Here is a 21,036-nt window from a genome sequence, read left to right on the forward strand (position 1 = left end):
AAAATACATGTCACCGTGAGAAAGTTTTTCAGATATTCAGTATGGTTTTTTTGTCCTTCATCTCATTAATCTGAATTATTTTCTGCAGCACTCTTAAATAATTCTGTTTTTTCCCTGGGTACTGATCATGCAAGGGGGTCAGGGCTGGCAAGGACCTTATGGAGTACCACAAGCTTCAGTGCATGCTTAGATATAACTGGAAGAATCCTATTTCACTTTATACACCCAAGAGGCACTTCCCCAGTCATGTAACTGCTGTTTTTTGGCACTTACACACTGTTTGAAATCTTACGCTACATGTAGTATGGACAAGGAAATTGAGCCACTGCACCTTTTAATGAATATTTATCAGATGTAGAGTGAGGAAGTTCATGCCCAATTGGGAAGCTAGAGTCCAGGCTAGAACCCAGAGCCTGCTCCTTTTTGGGATTTGGGGGAGGGGGAGCAGTCTTTATACTGAGCCACATACCCCCTAACTTATCCCTTTTCTCTTGGCCCATTTCTCTCCCTTCCTTGGTTGCTCAGGTAGCCAGCTTCAAAAGGAGGGCTGGCAAATGACTAACTTGTGGCCTTGTGGTTAAAATACGTTCAAAACTGCCTCTGGGTGAGGCATCCCCAAAACCTGTACCTGCTGCTTCTTGGATGAGTTACCTAGCTACTGACCTATTGGGCATAAATATGGAGGATGTGAGGGAGGCTCTTCTATTCCCCTGAATATCCACTAATCATGGGGGTTTTGCCTGACTATACTTTTGGGACTTATTTTTGCCTGGGTATGTGTGTACAGAGCTGTGTACGTACCTGGCCAAAGTTCAGGCTATTGAGCATGCTTGCACCTCCACATTACATGTGGAATAGGATAGCAAATTGTGTATTGGTGCCAAAAAGTGTCACTTACTTGGCAGGGTTAGTGAAATAGTGTCCTTTCCCTAAAATTTAGATCCCCCATCCAAGTCAAGCATTGGTATTCTTATCCATTATATGTTGATAGGCTGACAATATTTCCCCTTCCTATTTCTTTAGCCAAAATACATGACATCCAGTAGGTGCCCAAATATGGATTTAGATGCCTCAAGTTAGTCATCTGTTTTTTTTTTAATTCTTTGCCTGTGATTTCTGCCACAGTATCATGTGAGGAATATAAATATCTGGGCTATATACACTGTATTGGTGTTACTCAAATTGATTTCTAAATAAATATTTTTCTTTTTTTACCTCTGCTAGGGTGATGCCTTCCTGCTACAATAGAATGCAATTTTCTGTGTAATAATTATCCCAAGTCATTTACTGAAACACTATTACCCCCATTCTTCTTTTTTTTGGTCTAGCAGGTTATAATTTTGTGTAGTCTAATTTAATATGAAATGTAATAATATGATTTCTAATATATGGTTATTTTTTAAAGTATTATGTTTTAGTCCTTTGACCACTTCCACACCTAAGTTTTCTTTAATTTTCTTGAAAATAGTATGCTGTAAGTAATTAGGGCCTCTGAGAATTTATAGGAAACTGACAAATTTGTGGAGCACAGCACATTGAAAGACTTCATAACTTAGTACTATAAATAACCAAAAACTTGAAATAGTGAAAAAAGAGTAATATTGAATCAGGCAACAATATGAGGTTATGAATATGTGAACAGTTATCTCTCTTCCAAATATCCTTCAATGTTTTATTTATAAGGAAATCCCTCTCCTCTACTTTAAACAGGCATTTTAAAAATAACTTTTAAACATTAAGCTGTCAGCCATCAGGATAAGAACCCTATAAAAATCTGGACAAATAGATATGACAAGCACAATTTCCAGATGCTGGTACTTGATGCTGTCCTAACAGTGGAAAACAAGAAATTTCTTTTGTTACCTCATTTACTGCTTATGAGCTACAACAATGCCATATAAGGATGACTACTATGCAATGTACACAGCTCAGATTAGAGTGCATTTATTAAGTCAGTGCCAGACTTTTCATATTTCTGATACGGTTCTGTGTAGCTTTCCTGATGAAAATTGTCAGGCTGGTATGATTCCACACATGTACAGAAGAGCAGCAGGGAACTCATACACTCTCTACCTTTCACATTACATCTCCCAATTAGTTTCATGCCTACTGTCCTGGATATCTGAATTGGTAGCCATCATTTTTTTTTTTACCTTGATCTACCTGCACTTAGTACAGCTCACAGGTAACTTGTCTGAAGAAAGTCTACCTTGTTCCCAGAATTGGTATTTATTATTCAAATAAGAGAATAGAACGTTTATATTTGCTCCATTTACTGATGCTCTCCTCTGCCAGACCATGTACCCAAAAGACTTGCTAATATGTTAACTGTATTTCAATGAAAAAATGTCTTTCAGCTGTGAAAATGCATTATTGACGTATGTGAATGTGCTGTATATAATCAGTGCTAACTCCAAAGACCAGCGCATTTTACTCTTTATCTGTAGTGTTTCCCAATGAATAATATGGATTAGCATAAAAATCTGCTCTTTAAAAATTCATCATTTGCTAATATTAAAGCAGCAGACTACTACTAATACCATGTAGCTAGAAGAGTGCTTTCCAAACAGTATTGATTGTTTAGCCTACCTCAAAGTAATTTATAACCTGTAGATATTGGTTTATAAGTATGAGATATTTAATCCTGAGTGCTGAATCTATTGTTTATATTGCATTGTTTCCTTTCCAATTTTAGCAGTATATAGTGTTTAATGCATAATTCACTTTCTTGATTATTGGCTAGAACAAGGTCCTTGGGGGAATAAAATAGGGACTATTACATTTTAATTAAAATCAATTGATAAAGTCAGTGAAAACGGCATTCATCATTGGCTAGAAGGTGTAGCACACCTTTGAAAGACTATGAAAAAACTATAACAGTGGTTGAAAAATTAACTGGTCATGAAAATGTCCAGTTTAATTAGATCTACCACTCTGTTCTCGGCTAACATAATAAGAAGTCAATGTTCTTGAGGCTTGCTACCTGCTTTTAAAAATCAATGATGAAAAATTGTGTCTGGAATAATTTAATAACACCTAATTGAGCAATGAGCTTATAGTGGAATTTTAAAATATAACGTAAGCAGCAGCTGCAGGTAAAGATTTACTCCTATGTTAGTGAAATTACGAAGAGAGGAGAGGATGTTATTGGAAATCCAGAAGCGGGGTCCATTACCTGGAGTTTAGACTTTGGCCCTTTCCCAGTGAACATCTGTAAGCTCTATAACATCCTATTTTCTGACTACACTTGAATGAAACTGGTACACACCTCCAATCCTTAGTCCTCACTGTTTACAGTATATTCTTCAAAATGTTATCCTGATGCCATAAATGCATACTATGCTTCAAAGGTTGGGTGGGGTTTAAAGCTTATTGAGGTTTAAAGATTAATATTTTCTAGCAGTTCAGAGGCAGTGTTTTAAAATGTGCATGCCTAAACAAGTGTATCCTATTGTTTAAAGCAGGGTTGTCAAAGACAAATCTGATAGGGCTTCTGGAGGGGTCCAGACAAGTGGGCGTGGGTGGACAGAGACCTCTTGAGGATGTGTGTTGGCAGCAGATAGGATGGGTGAGTGACTGTTGTGTTAATCCCCACAGTTCTCTGAGCTGACACAGAGGCTCAGAAACCCACCACTCACCTTGTTGATGATGGTGAGTCCAGATCCAGACCACAAGGAGCCCTGTGGTCCAGATCTAGCCTGAGGGGCCATAGGAGTTTGATATCACTGTTCTGAAGCATGATGAACAGCTGAAGTGTTTACAAAATAAAGGTTTAAATAAAGCATGTGTTTTTATTTGCTGCAAGAAGACTTTGATGACTAAGATGTAAGCCCAGTGAAGCTTGCATTCTTCACCAAAAGTACAACCATATGTTTGGGGCAGTCATTCAAGTGATCCTGGTCAATGTAAGCAATCAACAGGCATTTGGAGTAGCCAGTTGGGAGCTGCCCCAAATATCCTGTTATGGTTTTGGTGGAGAATGCAGAAAGATGAATGATTTTGAACATGCCAAAGGAGGCTGGAGAAATTAAGAGAAGCCTGTTTCCAGAGATTTCTCCTTAATCATAGCCTTAGAACAGCTGCCTAAATGGACAGCTGAGCAGAGTTCTCAGTGTTGATGCCAGCAACATCTGCTCCAGCAGATGGCCTTCCTTCACCAGTCACTAGTAAGAGACAGCTATAGCTGTTGCAGCAAATCACAACTTTGCTATAGCTATCCATGCCAGCAGCATGCCTGTAGGGCTGGCTGGAGTCAACAAGCCCAGGCACCCCCATCAGGTTCATAATGATGGGACCAGAGGCCTGTCAGGAGACTTTGAGGAGGTAATGATGGCATCTCAGTGGCCTCTGAACCAAAATGCAGTGGTCTTCTTCCCCCACCTACCAGGAAGGACTAAATTGGCTAATCAGGATCTTAATGCTGCAACTGCCTAGACTATAGGCAGGAGAAAACTACCATCTATGAGTGAAGTTATGCACTAATCTGGGAAGATAAGACTTGGGCTGATGCATCCAGGCCAGCAAAATTGACTCTTTTAGTCTGAATGAATGGCACAAAAGTGTTGGTTCTTGTTGATTCTGACCGTGTCCTGACACCAGGAAATATGCTATCTCTCCCAGACAGAGGGATCCTGTAGAGCAGAAGTAAGCAGTGTTTTCCAGCAGCAGGCTGGAATGACCCAGCTCATGTACTAGGCAAGACAACTCTAGGACTCAACCACCACCACTTCTCACTACCCAACTACAGTGTGGCATGGGCAAAGCACCCAGCTGCTGAATGCTACCAAAGCCCATGCTTTGCAGACCAGATCCAATGGCTCCATGGGCTGGAGACAGCTTGCAGACTATGTTGCTGACCCCTACTCTAGGGCACTGTCTGCAGGGTGCTGTCTGGAAGATAGGGCAGCCCTATCTTCCAGCCTAGGCTAATTAGACCATTGGGGAAAGCTCTTCTTAGTTAGGTGGGATATGTCCCATACCTGGCCATTACCCTTGGCTGGGATTGGGATTATTGTGAAAATCCTTTTAATAATTCTTATCACTCTTCATTAAACATGGTTGATCAATTATCTGACTTTCCACTGACTCAGAACCCAGAGTTCTCAAAGTTGTACAGGATGTTACAAGTTGCTGGACCTTTTGAAAGCTATTGCCCCAGGAAAACAGACTGATACAATGAAATTCCACCCTGAGCTGGAATGAAGAACCTCCTATACCAGACTTTGAGTTGCCAAGGGTGCCATTCATTTGTCAGAAAACAGAAACCAAATGAGACCTTCATCTTGCTTGCCATGATTAACAGGGAATTGTGAACACATAACAACCTGGGATCTTCCTGTACATTCTGTTGCAGAGTGAGCAGCTATATTGCCTTGAGACAGATCATCAGATGGAAAATTCACTGCCAGATGCTGCTGCTGAAACACTATCAGAGAAGTTAAGAAGACACTCGGGCAAAGTAAGTTCCGGGTCCAAATATTTTGGCCAGACATATATAAGGAAATTCTGTGCTTCATGTCCAGAATGTTAGCTTCCTACCCCTTGGGAAATGAAAAAAAAAAGCCTCTTTGGTCCATCTATGAGTGACAGACATTCCATTTGAATGGCTTGGTAGATTTGGTGGGACCTCTTGAAAATTCACAGCTGGGTACAAATATATTCTGGCTGTTATGGACTATGCTCCCTCTTCCTGTGAGGCAGTGCTTCTCTCATCTCTGATAAAAAAAAGAAAGAAAAACCATTGCCATGAAAGTTTTTTGCTCTGGTAGAGGTGCCATGGAAACTATTACAGGCCAAGGGACTAATTGTACGTCTCAGACTTTAGTAGAGTTACAATGGGCACTGAAAATCAAAATTTTTCAACCTCTATTTGCCACTCCCCCATGAAAAGTCTGGTGGAATAATTCAATAAGACCTTGGGGACTAGGCTGTGAAAATTCACTGTCACTGTGTGCACCATTAGCATCAACTATTTTCTTCACTTTTATCTATGGTTCAGGAGGCAAAAGTTCTTGCCTTTTCAATCCCTATAGCACAGGCGTCCCTGGGAAATTTTAGATGTCATACAAGAGATGATGTGGAAATAAGCCCTCCTCCCTCCCTACCCCTCCTACCCCTCACCCCCTGCCCTGCACCACAGCTGAAAACTTGGTCTTATTTTCTTGAAATCTTCGGAGAGATTCAAAGAGTTTGGCTCAAACACCAAAAAGAAATTATGTACCCATTGTGTATAGGAGCTGCACACAAGAAGCACACATCTCTGGGACTTTAATCCTGCAGACAAAGTTTTTGTTCCTCAAGTTCTAGTTTGAAGTTAATGGTCCAATGGCAAGGATGATAAAAAGTGAACCAGCAAGTATGGAGAGTAAACTATGATATCCAATATCTAGAAATATCTGCAAATATATCATGTGAGCATTATTAAAACCCTGGAATGATTGGGAACATCTGTTTCATAGTATCATAGTACTTAGGGTTGGAAGGGACCTAAACAGATCATCAGGTCTGGCCCCCTCCCCAGGCAGGAACGGGTGCCGGGGTCATATCACCCCAGCTAAATACCTGTTCAGCCTTCTCTTGAAGACCCCTAAAGTAGGAGAGAGTACCACCTCACTTGGGAACCCATTCCAGAGCCTGGCATTTCTAACTGTAAAGTAATGTCTCCTGATGTCTAGCCTGAACCTTCTCTCTAACAATTTGTGGCCATTATTCCTAGTAACCCCAGATGGTGCCTAGGGGAACAGAGCCTCCCCCAATTCCCGCTGGTCCCCCCTGGTGAGTTTGTAATCTGTTTATAGCTGCCTAACCCCCAGAGCCTGATGCAGGCCTACAGGCACCTGCAACTCTATGATCTGAAATGGTTCCGAACCGGTCTCACCCATGAGTAGAGAACTTGGGCCCAGCTATTCACTTGTCCAAGGTATTTTCACTAGGCCCAAGATGAATCCATTTATTGGCCCCAAATCTAGTCTGAACCTATATGAAGACTGCTTTCCCAGAGGCTGAGAGATATGATCATGCAAGAGTAACAATAAATATTGAACCATGAGATGACTGAATAGTCTGATAGTAACCTGAAGAGTCAAATCATATTTGTACCAAAACTGAATGGGACCATTTGTTTTGACCTAAAATTTGAGGAAGCCAGTGCTTTGTCCGCATTCAATACATATCCCATCTCATGGGTCAGTGAATTACTGGATTTATTGGAGGAAGCAAGATATGTTACTATCCTATATCTGACCAGTGGATATTGACAGATCACTCTCAGGAGTTAGAAAGACTTTCTGGAGTCTTGGGAAAAGATTGGCTTTCCAACCCCATTTAGCTTTTACCAGTTTTAAACAATACTGTTTGGATTGAATGAGGTCCTTGTTATTAGGGCTGCTTGAAGCTTTGAGTGCTGATTCAGTTCAGAGGAGACTTGGCCTGATTTGGTGGATGAATCTCCAAATTCGAATTGAATCAGGAGACCAATGAAAAGGTCTGAATTGATTTGGAAAAGATTCGCAGAGCTTCAGAGATTCAGGCAATCCCCGCTCGTTGCAGCAGGGAGCTGGACAGGGGAACATGGGGGGGACCCCTGCCAGGCCCCATCCACTGCCTGCTCTCCCAGCCTCCCTGACCACCCCCCGCCCCCTGCCTGCTCTCCTCTCCCAGGCCCCACCCCCCATGGCTGCCCCGCCTCCCCCAGCTCCTGGCCCTTTAAAAAAAAAAAGCCCCCACTCACCAGCTGGTGCAGCAGCCTCAGGGCTTCTGGGGGATCATGGCAGAGCTTGCCATACAGCATGGTGCAGTGGGGGCAGCAGGGATCACCCCCACTGCCTGGCAAGAGCCAGAGAGTCAGGGCTTTTTTTTTTTAAATGGCTGGGAGCTGGGGCAGGCAGGGCAGCCATGGGGGGGGGGGGGGGGGGGGGGGTGGGGGGGGGTGCTGGGAGAGCAGGTGAGGGTTGGGAGCTTGTGGCAGAGCCCCCCACATTGTGTGGGGCAGTGGGAGGCAGTGGGGATCACCCTTCCCCCCCATCTGGCGATAGCCAGTGAGTGGAGGCTTTGTTTTTTCAAAGAGCCGGGAGCTGGGAGAGCAGGCCGGGCAGCCATTGAGATGGGGCTGATTCAGAGATTCAGTCGATTTGGCTGCAGCTGAATCTCCAAATCATATCACTGTCCCCCAAATTGGCTGAATCCAAATCTGAAGTGAATACTAGCTGCTTCAAACAGGCCTACTGGTTATATTCCATAAACTCATGGGCCAAGTCTTTTACCCAAATCTGGTTTATGCTGCTGCCTGTTTAGGTGATGTGGTCATCTACAGTCACATTTGGACTGACCACCTAAACCATGTAATCTGCATTCTCAGTCATTCAAGGAAGTGGACCTAAAGCCAAATTGTTTCAAGTGCCACTTTCACAAAAGGGAAATTACTTATCTTGGGTACACTTTGAGATTGACAGGGTACCTGCCTTATAAATATTCATGACACCAGTTTCAGTCTCAAAGAGATAAGTGTAATGTTATCTGGGGCTACTGGGATATTATTGACAATGTATAAATTTATACCTATAATTCAGCTATCACAATCTGTGCCTGTCAACTTCCTGAGGATGATCAATCATGGGTGATTCTGTAGACCAAAGTCTGTTTACAACAGAAATTGGTTTTATATGGCCTATTTTTTTTACTTCTGACTGACTGTATCTACACGAGACTCTGACTGTTCAGTAGCTTGTTACTACTGCACAGTAGTGTCACATGGCAGGAAGCATGATGTGCTGCTACTGCACAGTAGTAATGAGTTGCTGAAGTGTACAGTCAGAATTACCTAAAAGCTATTCAGTGACGCTGCTGTGCAGTAACTCATTACTGTGCAGTCATTTAGTACTTGTTTATATAAGTACTAAGTGACTGTGCAGTAATGACTGCACAGTCAGTGTCTCATATAGATGCAGCCACTGACACCTTAACTATATAGCTTAGCATGATCTTGTCCCAGATGGTAAATGTGGAAGAGCACCCAACTGGAAAGAGAGTGTTAGTCCATGGAAGTACTTTGCTATTTCTTGCTGGCTGCACTTTTGCCCTTAGTTACTGATCAAACTCCCCTCCCAAGGAAGTCTTGAGGTCTTGAGGGTGCATGTATAATGAAGTAGAGCAGTTTTCCTCTGATAAGAAAGCAGCTAAAGAGCTGGAACAGAGCTTTCTAGTTCCATAGTGCTTTAACTACAGTCAAGGCCAGACCTGGCTTGACTCCAAGTAGCCATCCCTAATACAAAGACAACTGGCCAAGACCACCAATAGGATGCAAGACTGAGGGGATACACTGAACCCAACTCCACACACACATATGGTCACAAAGACCTTTTAATGTCCTTGAGCATTCCCCACCTCAGGAGTTGTAGACCACATGCTAAAACCATTTTCTGAAAATACCTTATAACCTGACAACTATACTGATACAGTTACCATGCACAGGGACTTTTCTCTCTTCTCTTTAGAGTGTCATGCTGAAACTTTCTACTCACTTTATCCTGGGTTGGATAACCAGCTGCATGTCCTAGATCATCAGAATACACCAAATACTTACCTTTGTAGCCACTATGTGAGGGGCCCTATAGTGCCTTCCAATACTACAAAGCCATGTAATTATAATTTTTAACATTTTCTAATAACTTTTTAAATCTGTTCTTAGAAAGAGGTAACTTGGGAGGGAAGACCAGGACATGAACACTGTGATAGCTGAGGGATAATTCCCTGGCCAGCCTAAGCAACCAGGAAGCACTGAGAGTAGCTATTGGAACTGTAGCCAGCACACTTTTACACCCAGTGGTTGTGTCTACACATGAAATTAATTCAAAGCAATAAATGCTGGTATAGTTCACGTCAGATTTTATTCCTCCTAGGCACCACATTTACGTGTGCGCCTGATTCTGCAGCATGTTGAACCAGAGCAGTACAGCTCTGGCTGGCAGGGGGCCCCAGGAGTCAGCCTGCCAGCCAGGGCTGCTCTGACCCTGCTCAATATGCTGCAGAGGGGTTGGCTAGGGCAATGGGTGCTACAGTGCAGGACTAGTTGGAAGGCAACCCCACCCTGTAGCACCCTGATGACGCAGCCAGCTCCAGTCAGCATCTACACGTGTGTTGTGGTGAAGTAAATAACTTGCATTGGGCAGTACTATCCTAGTTAATTAGTTTACTCTGACCAAATAGCACCACACATGTAGCAGCTGACACTTTACTACGGAGCTAATTAGTCAGCCCCAGAGTAAATGTCTCATGTAGATGTACCCAGTTAGAGCCAAACGTATATGATAGATTTTAATGTAGTAAATCAAATGATAAAGATTGTCAGAATGAAAGCACAGATGGGTTCATGTTGCACACAAAATCTAAAAGAGCATATATTAAAACTCTTAACCTTTAGAAATGAGCAATCCAAGTAATTCCATTCTTACCTGCAGAGGTCTTTACAATTTCTGAAGTGTTTCTGAGACCCATGAAGTCAAACTGATAGAGTCTCCAAGACTTCTGGTCAGCAGCTTCAACAGAATTTTTTCTCCATCTGTAAATCATTTCTTCTTTAGGATAGCCATCTGTAAATTAAAAAAAATATTACCTGTTATAAATAAATGTTAGAAAGCAGTATAATAGTTTAAATTTATGGAAAGTTGTGAGTTTTTAAACCCTTAAACCATCTGCTCCTTATTCCCTCCTCTCCTCCCTTAACTGTATTGATATGATTCAGCAATAGAGAGGTTTTATTTTTGGGCATAGTAAAAATAGCTTATATCCTAGCAAGACTGAAAAGAATTGCTACAAACACCCATAGACTTCTATATAGATAGAAGTCTACAGGAGAAGTGAAGAAAATAAAAACAAAAGCTGGTAAATATTTTTCTGTCCAGTCATTGTTTTAAAATGAGAAGTTTTGTCTAAATTAAGGGTTTGAAGACAAAATGCATTTCTCAGGATTTTTTTTCATTAAAAAGTACTCAAACCAAAATTAAAAAATACTGGCTAAATTTTTAAGGTGCTTGGTCATTTGCGGGGGCATGAGAATTGACTTGAACAAATTTAGGGCTTAATTTTGTTTATTCACAGAATATTTTTTCCAATTGAATGGGAAGTAATAGATGAGCCTTAAGTAAGATAATTTTTTCCAGAGATAAAGATTTTTATACTAAATTAATGTCTTGTCACATATTATATTACTCTAGTGTGAACATTTTATGATGCAGTTATTTCTTTCATTAAAAAAACCAGCATATTAAAAGTATCACTATATAAGAGAAGAAAAGTTATTTAAAAGTCTGATTATTTTTTAAAATAGAAAAAAATCCTTTAATATGGTATATGTCATGGTATTTCTAAAATGAACAATGCAACAAAGCAAAGTTTTTATTGGCATGGTATTTTTAAAATGACTGTTCTACAATTAGTTTTAAAGGTTGTGGTATTTAATATAATAGTACATGATCTATATAAGTGAAATAGCTTAAGAACTCTTTTAGCAGTATACTAATTATTAGTAATAATTCTGCTGCCAAATTTCCATTTTGTTGCAGAATATTTACATGAATTGCTAAATTATTAGAAACCTTCCAGAGATTCACTCAAATAAATGGTGACTAAAAACTGTGGGAGAATCAGAATTTCCATTTTGGAGGACGTTACACAATATTGAAAATTAGTTTAGTTCAAAATTGGAATGGAATTTCAAAATGATTTGCAAAATGGAACTTTTGGAAGGAAAAACTTCAGACTAGCCAAAATTGAAATTCTTTATTTTAATTTTTCTTTTAAATGTTAATTTTATAATACAAACTAACATAAATGTCAAGATGAAATATTTCAGCATGAAAAATGTAATATATCATAAACATCCAAATGGTTTGTTTTGACCTGTTAAAATGCTTTTCCTTTCCAAAACAAAATTTTCTCAAAATTAATGCATTCCTCTGGGAAATTTCGCGATAGAGAGAATGACATTTTCTGAAAGAAGAACGTTCCATAGCAAACTTTCAGCTTGTTGTGAGCAAAACAACAAAATGTCTAGAAAAGAGTAAGAGGCCATTACAAGTTAGGGTAACAATGCATCTGTATATTGTAATACTGATTGCTATCTAATAATAAACTAGATATAGATCAAGAGGCAAACTTTTACCCTGGCTTAAATGAAAAGTAAAACAAAACCAAAAACCTCTCATACACACATCTACCTTACTGATAATTTCCCCTCTTTTCTTTGTTGACCATTGCCAAGCCATATTAGTGCTGAAAAATAGTTCCAGGGCCCTAAGAATTTTTCTTTTCACCTTGTTTAAAGGTCTACTTTGCTATGCCATTATTATATACCACCTCATTTACCCCTCATCCCAACACAGCAGACAAATACTTACAAGAACTTTATTCATGATCTTTAAAAAAAAATGTTAATTTAAGAGGGCAATGTTTATATACTCTCCATCACATGATGGGGGAAAAAATAAAACAAGAAAACAAACACCCCAAACACAACTGTTGCAAAAAATAAATAAATAAAGTTTTCATCTATATTTCACCAAAAAAAATTTCCAGGCAGGTCTGCTGTAATAATCTCTGAGGTCAATTTAAAGGGTAATTTAATGCCAGGCAGATTAAAAGAAGTGATTCAAACTATGTAATTAAGGAATAAAGTTCCCACTAAGCTCTAAAATACTTACTTCTAACTGATGACTTCTCTGCTCAAAAGTCTTTGTGTAAGCTTCAAACTGAAATAAATTCACTCCATTTTTCACCTTTAAAAGATTCTTATTTTGAGAACCCTGTACTAGGTCCTCACAATTCATATAGGAGGCACCAAATAAAGTGGTATGTATGCTAAGGCTGAGGGGTTTTCTCACTGATTAGCAATTATAAGATCAGTGTGTCACATGAAAGCAGTTCTGTATCATAATAAAGCCTGGCTTGCTAGCTTTGTCCTAATCTTAACTATTAGCAGGAGACATGTCTCAAGTTGTCAGTAGTGAAAATATCATTGTCAGATTCCTTGTGCCAAATCCTACTTCCCCTTTGCATGACTATGGGCCCCTCTTCATGTTACACGTAAGGTGTGATTATCCAGGTAATCACACCTTGAGTTGTGGCCCAGCTACACATTCAAGTAATTACAAGTAATAAACTACAGTTATTCCACAAAAAATGTGTAATAATTTTATAGCCTGTTGTAGTCACACTGTTAATTGAACATGTGGCCAAGTGCTCCCCTCTGCCTGGGAGTCCCATCAACTGAGGAGATCCCAGCCACGAGGGTCTACCCCCAGTGCCAGCAGGGATCCTGGTTTTCTCTGATAAAAAAATCCCCAAAATTCAAGTTAAAAAAAGTAACCCAAAATTCACATTTTTTTATGATCAAAACGAAACACCATTATCTATCTATCTATCTAGATATAGATATATATAGCTAGCTAGCTAGATACCTATATCTATATTGATATCTATATCTATATACAGTTACATTTTTAACCTGAAAATTGGGGATTGTTTTTTTATCAAAGAAAACCAGGATCCCTGCTTATTAGCACATTTGAATCAGAGAATTATGGAACAGTACAGCTGAAGAACAAATAGTCCAGCCCTTTCCTTAATGCAGGATCATCCTGATGGGTCCTAGATATGTGTTTGTATAACCTGCTCTTAAAAGCTTTGAACAATGGAGATTCCACAACATTTGCATGTAGGCTGTTCCCATCAAGCACCCTCATGTTAACGAAGTTTTTCCTAATATCCAACCTAAATTTACCTTACTGCCATTTAAGGCCATTGCTCCTGGTCCTGCCACTTCACCTACAAAGGAAAGTGTATCACTGCCATTCCTGTATAACCATCCTTCAGGTATTTGAAGGTGGTTGTCAAATCGCCCATCATTTTTTTTTCTGCAGACTAAATAATCACAGTTCACTTCATCCAGACTTTCCTTGTAAGTCCTGTTTTTCAGACCCTTTATTATTTTATTGTTCTTCTCTGAACTCCTCCTAATTCAGCCATGTCCTTCTTGCAGTACAGTGCTCAAAAATGGACCCCATACTCCAGATGAGGCCTCACTAGTGCTGATTCATTTCATATACATCAGGGCTGGAAGGGACCTTGTCAAATCATCGGGTCCAGCCTCCTGCCCAAGGGGCAGGAAGTCAGCTAGGGTCAAAGGATCCCAGCAAGATAAGTGTCCAAATGTTTCTTAAAAGTGTCCGGAGTAGGTGCATGGGTCCAGAGTCCAAAAATCACTTCCCTTGACAAGCAGGTGACATCCCTATTAGTGCAGCCCAGTATACCTTTTTTTTTTCAACAAAAGGACATTGTTGGCTCATTGAGCTAGTGGTCCAGTTCCTTTTCTGTGGTACAGCAGCCTAGCCTTATCATTTGCACTTGTTCTATTTAATTTCATATGACCATTTCTCTACCTTATCAAGATCATTCTGCATCCCAGCCCTACCCTCCAGGGAGTCTGCAACTCCACCCAACTTGGTGTCACCTGCAAATTTGCTAAGCGTGCACTCAGTCCAATCTTCCAAATTATTCATGAAGATATTAAACAATACTGGACCCAAAACATACCCCTGAAGAACCACACTTGATACCTCCCCTCCCACCTAGACATTGAGCCATTGGTAACTACTCTTTGAGCACAAGGATCCAACCAGTTATGTATCTACCTTACATTGCTTTCATCTAGACTGCATTTGCTTAGCTCACTGATAAGCTTACATGATCTAAGGAATAAGGATAACTATTTATTTCTTTGGGGTCAGTGAGAAGTTTAAGAAAATAGAAGCCTCTGGTATTTTGTGATTTTCTAGATGTGTTTACTGCAGTGAGAATATAACAAGCCCTAGCATCAGTCATTCTTTTAAATCATCATGCTACTGGCTTCAGTTGACTGTCCTTTCCCTTTCATTAATCATCTCTCTCTAATTTGCAGTTCTTGGCTTCTGCTCTTACAATGGCTAGCTTACTTACATCAAAGAAAATAAGTACCGATTATTCATATAAGTATTGTTTCAGTCTATTGAAAGACTGTTCTTACTTTCTGCTCCAGTGCTAGATGCTTTTACTTTTCAGTTTATTTAAAGGATGTAACATTTCTGATGAACCAGCTTTACATTTAGCTAAACAATATTTCATATCTGAGATCCAGGTGACTTCATATCCTTAATAGTGTTTAATTTCCTTGGGTGCACATATACAATAAGAAGGAGTGAGGGCTCCTGTTACTTTAATAGGAAAAGAGCAGTGAGCAAGGCCTAAAATATGTGGCAGGCAGTTGAGCAAAGGCCAGGTGCTAAAGTTAGCAGCTCAAAGGTGACAGGGATAGGAGTGACTATCCTGAAGTAAGCTGCCAAGGGGCAGAATTCTAGGCAGTCAGGTAACTAAAGACTTCAAAACAGCTGGGTTGGCTGCAGCAGAGGGGAGCAAGCTTATTAGTGTACAAAGGAGATACCCCTGTGCCTGGTTCAGAGAACCAGATCAGGAACCAGAAAGGGTGACGCTCAGGTGGTTTATACTTTGGTCTCTGAGCCAGAGAAGGCAGTGTGGCCCTGGTATTTACTGAGGAAAGAGCTTCTGAGTGCCCAGGCTGCTAGAGAGGGGAACCCAGGGAACATAGGCATGCAAAGAAGCTGAAGGGAGCCAGTTGATAGAGGATAGAAATTTGCCAGGACCTCAGGAGATCCAGCAGGGATTAAGAGTTGTGTTTGAGTATTGCTAGTTAATACCAGAAGTTTAGGAGTGGTGATAGGGGTGGTTTGGAAACCACAGTAGGGTGTCAGAGAGGCACTCTGCACATGGTGCCCACCAAAGCCAGAGTAAGTAGGATGGAACCAAACAGGCCAGAGCCAGAGCAAGTGGGCGGAAGCTGAGTGAGCAGAAGTTGAGACAGGGGTCGGGGGCCTAAAAGAATAGAAGCTAATGTAAAACCAGAGGGTCCAGTGAATAGTGACTGAATAAGCCCTGTGAGGCATGTGTGTGGCAATGGGGAGGCTGGAGGCCACATTTAGGACCAATGGGGCCATAATCAGTGCCAGAGAGGCTGGGCCAAAGCCCAGTACAAGATAGACAGGGTCAGGGGCCTAGTACAGAGAACAGGGCTCTGTGTTCAGTGTTACATGAACCACTTTTGGCTTGGACTAAGAGTAAGAAGTTGAGTCAGGTCCAGATGAAGCACCTAAAGCCCACATGAACCTCTGACGACAGTCTCCCCAACTGAATAATCTTCTCATCCATAAAGGTGTGGCAGGAGAGACAGCAAGGTGATCTCTAGAGCATCCAGAGTGGGGGCAAATGTGGCTGCTAGGGGGTGCCACAACTAGTCTCAAAACTTGGGTCCTGTTACATACCTACATATATATGTGTATGTACATGCATGCATCTATCTATCTATCTATCTATCTATCTATCTACATACACACACAAAATATAATATATATACATACAATGCAATATATATTTTTGCTGTAAGGAATCTAACTGCCTTTAGTTTGCTTCACTGCGGAGAGACCCAAATTTGTAGACTCAAAAGTTTCTCCCCCCAGATTACGGTCTTTTATCATGTTCCTTTTGTTGTAGAGCCAGGTATACAAGTAATTGTGTATTATCACTATAAATGTCTATCTTTTCCAGGTGTTTCCACAGCCCTATTATTTTCCATTGCAAGGCCTCAGGTACACTAGTTATGCCATAAAGTTCTTTATGAAGATAATGTTGTAAAAAACTGAATGGAAAATAAGGTTAACTTGACACACTTTAATATTAAAACAGGTAAACATAATCGACTGAAAAACAACAAAAGACAATGAAGCCAGAATTGCAAAAGGAAGAATCTGTGATTTTGAAAGGAATATTGCTTTCCCCCCATCCCCAAGACTGCATTTTTCTTAATTTAGGAGACAAAAATGAAGACTTTTCCAATATTATTAAAGACTGAAATCATAGGCACACATTACACACTAGAGTCCTATAGCTTGAAATCAGCCATTTGGGACAGATTCTGTTGCACTTCAGGGAGTGTTGGAATAAGAAATTTCTGAGTAGCAGTCCACCTTTGACAAGTTCCCACTTCTCTCTCTAAGATTGAATTTGCTCTCATCCTCATGTCTTGCAAGTGCTGAATAATACTGTTCCAAGACCATCGCTATCCTATCAGACTATCCCCTAAACTTGTTTAGCTCTCTCTTGAATGGATTCATCTTCTTTGCCCTCACTACTGTATTCAGAAGACTATTGAAAATTTCATTTCTTTTATTGTTAGAAATTATCTTCTAATTTCTGGTGTAAATGTATTTGTAACTAGTTTCTAGCTATTTGTGCTGATATTGCGCTTTAACTTCAATAGCTCTTTTCCCTCTCTAAATTCACTTAAAAATCTATTTATAGATTTATACAGTAAAATATATTTCCTTCTTACTCTTCACTTTGCTAAGCTAAACAATTCAACATATTTTAATCCAAGCTCTCATAAATTAGGTTCTTCATTCTCCTACTCAATCTAGTAGCCTTTCTTTGTACCTTCTACAGTTTACATTCGTCTTAGAAATGCTATGTATTATTTGTGCACTTCAAACATTTATGCAGTGTGCACAGCTGCTTGTAATTCTAATAATAATGCTTACATTACTAAATATTGAATACATTTTTGCCATTTTTTGAGGTCAACTTATTGAAAGCAACTTATTCGAGGTCAACTTATTTTGTTTTCACTTTACTTCCCTTTTGTTATTGTAATAACTGAGGTCATGTGCTGACCACATCTTAAATAATTTCCATTACATGTATAATCAATATTAAATGATTTTATAATTATTCTTTGCACTTGCACTGGAACACTTTCCATGGAAACCAGATGGTTGGTGCAGAAGCAGATATTTAGCTTTGAAAGCAACTGTATGCAACTGTATTTCCTCACTTCATCTGCTTTGACTTTTCACCATGAAAACCTAAAATTCAGCAAAACAATCAATGCAGGTTCAATAGTTACTGTGAATGTCTTCAAACAGGTGCAATTCAGAGATTTCTTTCCTGTGTGGAATATGAATATTGATTGGAAGTCCTAATTTCCTGCGGAAATTGCAGTGTTCAGTGTTTGGGTCAAATCATACCATCGATCTGAAATCAACAGGTGATGTGTAGAAAAATAGATATTGGAATAAGGCCTCTAAATTATTGGGTGTAAATTTTGATAACACAGGAATACCTCATTTCTTGCAGCTTCAGCAGTATAACAATCATCAGGAAAGAAAAGCAATATGTTTGTATTATAAATCATGTATGTTCTGCCTTTGTTATGACATTAGATAGTGTCAGGTGTCAAGAAGGGAAATAAGACACTGGTGATTAAATTCAAATCAGTTGTTTATTGCTCACAATGCAAGTTTACATGCTCCTTTACAGATGTTCAGATTTATCAGAATACTATTTTCACCTCATTTGCATTGGCACAATCCATTAATTTTGTCAGGACTGGTACTTACATTAGTGATGGGAAATTTGGGCTGTAAACTATCACATTTGCTACCTGCTTTTCCTCATTCTCCTTATTCTCTCCTCCATTTCTCATGTGCAAATGAACCTTAAAATGTATATCTATTTACACAATGCCTGGAAAAAAGCTACAAAAATTGCCTAATATTGCTAGAAATGAGAGTTGAGAAAAAGGTCTCCCCTTTTCCTCTTGTTTTTATTTTGTGTAATATATTTTTTGAATTCCTGTCCATTTACATGTCATACTTATCACTTGCATGTAATAGAAAAAGAGGTTGATCTGATTTCCTTAGCTCTGCTCCAGGGACAACTCATATTGGTTGGAAACAGATGTTGGCCACGTGCTGTTATAGCATTTTTTATGGTGGCAGAAAGGCCAAGCAAATAGTTGCCCATACCCCTTGTGACACCATAAAACCCAAAATTTGTGGCTGCAACAGAGGTAGAGACCATAGCCTTGAGGTAAGTGGGGAAGTGGGAGACCTGGAGGAAGCACAAGGGGGTGGGGGCAACGGAGAAAGAAATTCCTGGGAAAGTAAGGCAATTGGCTAGTTACCTCAGGTGTCTGTACATAAATACAGGGAGCCTGGGAAACAAGCAAGAACAACTGGAAGTCCTTGCACAGTCCATGAAGTATGATGTGACTGGAATAACAGAGATTTGGTGGGATAGCTCACATGACTGGAGCACTCTTATGGATGAGTACAAACTGTTCAGGAAGGCCAGGCAGGGGAGAAGAGGAGAAGTGCACTTTATGTAAAAAAGCTGTATAATTGCTCAGAGCTCCAGTATGCAACTGGAGATAGGTCTGTTGAAACTCTCTGGCTTAAGGTTAGAAGGGAGAGCAACAAGGGTGATGTCATGGTGAGGGTTTGGTATAGACCATCAGACTAGGAGGATGAGGTAGATGAAGCTTTCTTCAGACAACTAATGGAAGTTTCCTGATCCCAGGCCCTGGTTCTCATGGGAGACTTCAATCACCCTGACATTGGCTGGGAGGACAATACAGCAGTGGAATGGCTGAAGTGATCTAGTTGGGGATGGTCCTGCTTTGAGCAGGGGGTTAGACTTGATGGCCTTCTGAGGTCCCATCCAACCCTAATTTTCTATGATTCTATGATTGTAAAGATTTGTGGTGATATTTTGTGGCAGAAGTCTGTTTGCTTTATGACAGAAGGGCACAGGCACCCCAGATCTGCCTGTACTCTCAAGCCATCCCAGGTAGGAACTCCTAGGACTTCAGGGCCCGATGCTGTAAGCCCTGGGAATTCCCTGCTCAAGATCCCCCACTTGCAGAGGTGCACACCAAGTCAGATTCCCTGGGGTTTTCCTGTTTGTGGAAATGTGCACCAAAGGAATCTGAGATGTGTGGGGACATGCACCAGGGGAATCTGGGCACATCTCTACCAACAGGGGAAACTCCTTTGCAGAGGCACACCCTGAATGTTGTCCATCAGCATCAGGTGCTGGTTGCTCCCAGGAGCAGGAAGGGCCTGACTCCACAAGAAAAAACAGGTGACATCTGTTTCACCCAATGAAGCAGATCAGTTGTGGTAGGATGTGTCCCAGCATAGCTGATCCACTTAATTTAACAACTTCTGTTTTCACCATTGATATTTTTCTTCAGAAGCATTGGCGACATGTAGGGGGTGAACATGGGTGTATGTGCACCCCCTGAGATTGGCTGTGCAACCTGCTGAGAGAAACACTTTCAGGTTTTCCGCTGGCACTTCTGGGACACCCCTCCCCCGCCCCACCCCACCCCACCCCACCCCACCCCAGTTGGCAATTGGCCACTGGGGGACCCCTCCCCCTGGTCCACAATTGGCCGCTGGTGCCTTCCCACTATTAGGAGGCACCAGTTGCCCATGTTCAAAAGAGTGTAAATAACAGCAGTAAAGTTGAAACTGAGAAGACAGCAGACAGGCTGAGTACACTGTATTGAAGGTCATCTCAGTTTTGTTCACAGTGCTCTAGGGCCTCCCTTGAGACCTTCCTAAATATCAGAAAGGGACCTAATGCCTGTGACAGTGATATCTACAAGGAAGCTAGTGGCAGCCTCAGGTGGAGCTCTGTCATTGAGTAGCATCAGAACTACATTAAATGTCAGTTCTGAAAGGCAGACAACATGTCTGAGGGTTGCCTAATTGTGAAACTGACTTTACATGACAAACCTGGAGGGTTGTAGCTGAGACATCCTGTAAGTGATTGATGTTCATGTAGGTGTGTTAACTAAGGGATGGTGCCCCCATTAAACAAGCAGGGGGTTATATTTCAGATGAGTGAAGAACAACCTTTCAATCTTTACTCACAGCTAACTGCAATGGCAGTAAAGTGCCTGTCTTGCAAAATACGCTTTTTTACTGGCATTCAACCTGCCTGTAATGCCATTCAGTGACAGATCTTCCCTTGAGTCAGATCCTGGCTACTTCTCTGTCACTACTGTCACATGCAGTAAAGATAGAAAAGCTGATAACATCCAGAAATAGACCATTCTGAGATGGCCCTGGCACTGGCGATGAAGTTGGTCTT

General features: G+C 40.7%; 1 protein-coding gene across 1 annotated transcript in view; it reads right to left on the reverse strand.

Annotated features, from left to right (window-relative positions):
• GABRG3 (gamma-aminobutyric acid type A receptor gamma3 subunit) overlaps positions 1–21,036 on the reverse strand; it is a 604,315-nt gene that overhangs the window by 90,753 nt on the left and 492,526 nt on the right. The window contains exon 7 of the mRNA XM_014527425.1: positions 10,449–10,586. Coding sequence (XP_014382911.1) covers positions 10,449–10,586 — 138 coding nt within the window. The remainder of the gene's footprint in view (positions 1–10,448; positions 10,587–21,036) is intronic.

Source organism: Alligator sinensis, unplaced genomic scaffold, assembly GCF_000455745.1.
Source record: "Alligator sinensis unplaced genomic scaffold, ASM45574v1 scaffold144_2, whole genome shotgun sequence".
NCBI lineage: Eukaryota > Metazoa > Chordata > Crocodylia > Alligatoridae > Alligator > Alligator sinensis.